Raw genomic sequence first — 6,379 nt, forward strand, 5'->3', positions numbered from 1 at the left:
CTATTCGCTCCATCCCGAGTTGCTGTATTTTTAGTGTGCGTGGCGTCAGTCCTACCACCGTAGCCCCATCGGGATATTTTGGTATAAAAAGTATTGTCAGCACAAATCTTCTTGTTTGTGCCTACATATCACCAGCTCTTGTGCATTGCTCTCATTGTGAGCACTAATTCGTACAACTATTCGCTCCATCACGCCACTATGTATTTTTTAGTTGGTTGTTGTGAGCCCTAATTTAACAATCTACACTTTCCTCCACTATCAGTTCTGGGAATCACACGACCCCACACAGCAGAACAGACAGGGAAATGATGTAGGAACGCAGTACAGATCGGCTCTCTATTTGGAAACGGACGAGCAGTATCAAATTGCCAAGAAGTATGTTTATTGTGCATCACCAAAAGTGGAACAAAGAACACGTGATTTTCCAAAAGTTTGTATGAGCGAGTATGAATTAGACTCCTTCCCTTTAATATTTGGATATACATATTCATGCCACTGCCTACACTTACTTACTTTCTTAAGGAGTATGCCATACTGTACATACTTATAGTCACTATACAATAACATTCAAAAATACTAATTGTGCGTTGTGTGTATATATTTGTGCACTCTAATAACAATTGTATCATACTGTTTTCTGACGCATCTATTGTACTTGCTCTTCGTTGATTCTTCAGGTCAAGAGATACTTATAAAGAGGCCCTAACACAGGCAGGCAAGGGTCATATCTCTACTGATTTAAGGGAGGGACCTGCACCCAAATTTTTCTATGCAGAGGACTTTCATCAACAGTATTTGGACAAGAACAGTGGTGGCTCTTGTAGTCTGAAGGGTACAGGTGTACAATGTGCGCGAGGAGAATAATTCGACAGATAAAATAAATAAATGCTATATACTATTTTATAGATGACTACCTTCAACAATGATTGAACAAGAATAATGGTGGCTTTTCTGGTCTGAAGCGTACAGGGTTTTAGATTAGACAGAGATAAATAATGCTACATCGGACGTTAAGTAATATCTTATAGTTGACTACCACCTACATTCTTTGGATAAGAACAAACATTGATATTGTGATGTGAATTGTATTAGCCAGAGATACAGCACCAAAATTCTTTTGACAGAAACAAACATTGTTATTATGATATAAATAGTACAGGCGTCAAACGTATGGGAGAGAAAATAGGCAGAGACAAATAAAAGCTCTCTAAATAGATTGTGTGTACTATTTCATATCTGACAACTACTAGCATTCTTTGGACAAGAACAAGACGATATATTGTAGTCTGAAGGGTACACGCGGAGAGTCCGGTCAGAACTAGAAGTCGATACGGATCTTGTATATGTCAGAAGCGTGGGCACTCTTCTGACAATATGACATGGTACACTTTTTTAGGTCTCCGCATTATCCAGACCACTGGTAGCATTCCTTGTTCTTGTGGATGGATCCACTGGGGGACAGGGCACAAAATTAAATAACAATGCATGAGTATAGCCTTTTGTGTATATTTCAGAAGGCTCGGCATTAGAAATAGTATTGATTCTAGAGCAGGAACCAGAGTCACCAGACCGCCAGGGAGGCTGGAAATTAAGAGTATTGATACCAGTATTTAGTTTTAAACTTGTGGTTTCTTTTTTAGCCTTTTGTTGGCCTGCTATGGTGCCAGTTTATTTAGTATTTTATACCCCCGGGCCCAGGCGCAGAGCCGCCCAGCTCTGCGCCTGTCTGCCGTATTCCAACAATAATATTCGAGTTCGAGAAGTTTGAGATTTGTTCATTGTTGAGCCTTTGACGTGGACAGGTGCCACACATCGTGCCTGGTACATAAACGGCACAATATTTTCTAGTAGAAGTCATGTCTCGACAGTATTTAGCTATTTTCTAGAGGTGTCAAGTATCTACATATACGTCTGAAAATAATTCTAAAACACCGTATCGTTACTCGTTCCCTATGTATGTTTACAAATACCAAAACGGTCGTAGTATCAATATTCTGAATGTTCACAAATACACACATCATGGGTGACGGGATTTCGCATAGCCTTCTGAAATGCAACGGAGGGCTATGGATTTCGATTTCATTATCTTGTTACGATTAATTTAGTGAAATAGATGAATGCACGGTCTGACCGCAGGGCAAGCAATCAGCTACAACCAATTAATTTTAGCTCTCAGTGCAACGCTTATTATCGTTGATTAAGCTGTAAGAGCTTCAGTATGAAGAGCGAGAAAGGGCAGATTGTTCGAAAATCTGGAACAGCTCGTGACAGACATGACTGCTCGACAGTGCTCTACAGAAAACTCAAGTTTAGTCCGCATTGCGAAATTAACTACACAACGGCAATACAACCCGCTTATGTGCTAAAAATATATCCAACATCAAACACAAAACCAATATCAATGTACTATCGTTTCAGAATGCAGGCAGCGAAAGTCGAATTGGGGGCGTGACCGATCGGAAAATATATGAAATCGCCAAGTCTCAGTATCGGACTGACGTTATTTATTTACATCCGGGTTATGCGTGTCTGGACTCTGTCCAACTAATACCGGGCTCTTCCACACGTGTGTCATTGCATGTATGTGTGTTGGAGCTTTGCTAGAGTATGGCATAATGCATCTATTACAGTATCCAGCCATCTTATATTCCATACACGCACAGGTAGATCCCAAACACTCTTTCTAAATCATTGACATGACATGTTCAACAACACATCATCTCCCATATTATAACAGCCAAGCTTCTATTCCCTTACGCACTACTCTTCTTCTTCTTAGATGACTTAGACGCACTCGGAGGGGTCGCCTTTCTTTTCCCCGCAGCAGGCGCAGGGCTTGGCGTAGGTGCCTTCTTAGTAGTCGGTGTCTTCTTAGCCGCTTGTGCAGGTGCTTTTTGTGTGGTGGGTGTGCTTGTATTTGACTTCGCGGTTTTGCCCGAGCTTTTCTTTGTGCTATTGGGGGTGGGTGCTGACTCGGCTTTAGGGGTCTTTTCCGGGGCCTTTTCTGATGTTTGCTCTGTGACGGTGGCTTCAGGCTTAGTTGCGGCCTCAGCGGTCTGTTATGTAGGGTTCGTAAATGATGGGAATTAGTTAAGTGATGGCAATGAGCGAGCAGTGCTCCGAGCCCCAGAAACCAGACCCGAGAAATAAACTCTATATGCAGAGATAGACGTTCCTGGCCTAAGGACACTCTTTAAGTATAATGTATAATCCATACAACGACTACGGAAGCAACAAGCTCAATCAGAACACTATTCCGAAACGTCGACTCTGTGAAACAAACTTACATATCCTGGGTACTCGTAGTCAATGCCCAGTGCAACAAGTTTGGCTCTGTGTTTGCGTTCCTTCTTGAGTAAGTTGGCGGTGATGGCCTGCACCCGTTCCGCAGTCTTAGGCTTTCTCGAGGCGAAACGTTCACGTGCAAGCCAGTCTACCTTCTTGAACTTCTTGTCATGCCCTTTGAACATGACGGGCGTAACCTCGCCTTCGGGCACTCGTTTACCTGGAGATGTGTACACAGAGCGCGGTGAGTATAAATTCTGAGGTATATGATGATGCCAGTTTATTGAGACACATGTGTTCACACGCCTGGACTAGAGCAACACATTCTTGACGATAGTGACTATCGAGTTAAAATTTGCTCCGATAAGCGTTAAATACTTTTTCAGGTTAGACTACATACACATATTTATATACGTCAGTGCGTGCAGTGGCACTAACAACATCAACATCAATGGATTATAACCAGATACATACATTGTAATACTCGCTCGAATAGAAGGTAGTTGTTCATAGCCGATGCGACAATGTCGGCGACTTCCTCGTGTTCAAACTCGATGTAACCATATCCTTTGCTATTGGCGGTCTGTATGCCCGAGAGAACGAGAGAACAATAGTTAGAGATGCAGTGAGCGTAGTACACAGCACAACCGTTGCAAAATGCACAGCACAAGATTGTGGGTCGTACGCCACACAAATGTCCTTAAGTGATCCAGTTGTGCATCTACGACTAAAAAACAAACAACATCTCGTACACTCACCTTTCTACTACGCATCAGCTTGACCTTGGTAACACTTCCGAACTGGCCGAAGAAAGCCTTCATCTCCTCCTCATAGAAACCAGAAGGAATGTGCCCTAGGTACACCACACCTCGCTTGCCGGTTAGGTTCTCTCCTTTGACCTGTGAACCAATACAGTGAAACATTGTATGATGAATACTAGTTTTCGATTAATCAATGCAGACTATGCTGCTCAAGCGAGGTCTTCGCGTATCTTCTGAACCAAATTTTCACTTATTTGTTGCATACTATACACTACACACGAAGACATATAGATGTATATACATATACATATATACATAAATACGCACGTACATACATACATACATACATACATACATACATATATATATATGTGTGTGTGTGCTATACATGTATAAATATATATACATATATATATATATATATATATATATGATCCTGTCCACTATACACGACTTCCATACCTTCTTGACCTTCTTGCGCTTGCCCCCGGCCGTCGTCTCAGCCACCACTTCTGAGCCTAGAGTTTCTTCAATCTGTGCCCGTATCTTAGACGTCTCCGCATTGTCCATGTGGTCCGCAATGTTAGCTACAGCACCCTCAGAAGCCACCTCCTCGGTCTTGTCGTCGTCATTGTCAGACACTTCACTTTCGCACTCACTCTCGCTGTCGGCGGGCAAGATTATGAAATCCTCTGCGGGATCTTCGCATGAAGCGGGTGGCAAGGTTTGCGAGGTTTTTAGTAAAAGTGCAGTCATATCAAGTTGTTTGCCGCATAAAGTTTCGAGTTTGGTGTGCGTTCGTATGTATTGTGTAGATAGTCAGTACAACTGGTGGGGAGGGCAATAATTGCAGATCAGAAAGTATTCAACAATTGCCCTTGATCTTTTCATTCCGAGAAGATAAGCAAATATTGTGGGACACAAAAATCTGCCACGTTGGATCATCAAGGAATAATAATGATACCAGTCTGTACTTCAGGGCAAGATTCAACTACATAGAGGTTATGATGATACCAATGATAACACTGTGCACTTGTAGCAAAGGTTTAGAAACATAGTCCATGGTGAAGAGTAGACGTGATATCGTGCGCGTGTACATGCTTGACATTTGCTAACTCTCTCCAACTTATTAGGACTGTGACAATTCCAAACATCATCCTCACAAACAGCTGGCATTCACAAGTACTAAACTATGTAGTGGCGTTCTGCATTTGATGTGCAATGAACATACTTGTACAGAAATATATGCACATATATATACATGCATCTGATAAAAACATATAAGTTATACCTGATGTATTTTAAGCAGATATATACAGAAACGGAAATATCGATAATAGAAGATCGCCATACATTACCTAAAGAATTGGCATAAACTTTCACCCACGAAAGATTAGCAACTTGCATACATGTATATGACTTGTGACGAACGATCGGCGTCTGTCCAACACATTTCTATACAATCTCAATATATATATAGATACATATACCTCTAAATGTGTGGACGTATATGTCTAAATACATATGCGTGTATTTGCATATGGCGATGTACATATACGTATATTCATATGCATACATGAATTGAATGTATATGTGAATAAACTCATACACACTTACACATATATACATAGCCACACGCACATGTGTACATAGGAATATACGTTTACGTTTACGTCTACGTTATATATATATATAAATATATACTGTGCGTGTGTCTGAGCATACAGATATATATTCATACATACTATCGTACGTTATAATACTCTAACAGTACGATAACATACAACCGTGATTTAAATTATCTGGTTTGCATGTGACTAGTCAATATAGTGTTGAATGTTTGTAGTGCAATGCAGTTCATCACGAATTCGCTAGCCGATCAACAAGTATTGCAGTCTTCTTTTCTGTTGATCAGATCTCAATCACATCTTAGTAGGAGTCGATACATGTCAAGGGACAGTGAAAATGTTCGTTAACAAAACTATCGGCCAAGTACCATATGATCAGAGAACTGACATTTTACAAGAGATAAAAATTCGTGTGTGCCAAATAAAAGAAATTTGGCGCAACACTTTGAGTTCTTAATGACATGTACCGCCAAGTAAACATATGTCAAAACTTTTGCATGTGAAACACTCTTAAAAAATGGATCTCAATACATCACTGCAAACACATACACTCGTGCCTGCATGTCCTACATGCACATTTGAAGGTATATCCCAATATCCCGATATCCTAATAGCCCAATATATATATATAAATATATATATATATATATATATANATATATATATACATATACATTTATGAGACTNCAGCACACAGGGAGTAGG

At 40.6% G+C, this 6,379-nt stretch overlaps 2 protein-coding genes across 2 annotated transcripts in view; one reads left to right on the forward strand and one right to left on the reverse strand.

The window, feature by feature from the left end:
• SARC_03135 (peptide-methionine (S)-S-oxide reductase) overlaps positions 1-891 on the forward strand; it is a 2,087-nt gene extending 1,196 nt beyond the window's left edge. The window contains exons 3-4 of the mRNA XM_014303071.1: positions 263-375; positions 678-891. Of these exons, the coding sequence (XP_014158546.1) occupies positions 263-375; positions 678-864 (300 nt within the window). The 3' untranslated portion in view covers positions 865-891. The remainder of the gene's footprint in view (positions 1-262; positions 376-677) is intronic.
• A 1,565-nt stretch (positions 892-2,456) lies between these two features.
• Positions 2,457-6,379, reverse strand: part of SARC_03136 (hypothetical protein) — a 4,413-nt gene continuing 490 nt past the window's right edge. The window contains exons 2-6 of the mRNA XM_014303072.1: positions 4,509-4,747; positions 4,044-4,184; positions 3,760-3,868; positions 3,288-3,505; positions 2,457-3,056 (exon numbers count right to left, since the gene is read on the reverse strand). Coding sequence (XP_014158547.1) covers positions 2,754-3,056; positions 3,288-3,505; positions 3,760-3,868; positions 4,044-4,184; positions 4,509-4,747 — 1,010 coding nt within the window. The 3' untranslated portion in view covers positions 2,457-2,753. The remainder of the gene's footprint in view (positions 3,057-3,287; positions 3,506-3,759; positions 3,869-4,043; positions 4,185-4,508; positions 4,748-6,379) is intronic.

The sequence above is a fragment of the Sphaeroforma arctica genome, assembly GCF_001186125.1.
Source record: "Sphaeroforma arctica JP610 unplaced genomic scaffold supercont1.154, whole genome shotgun sequence".
NCBI lineage: Eukaryota > Ichthyosporea > Ichthyophonida > Sphaeroforma > Sphaeroforma arctica.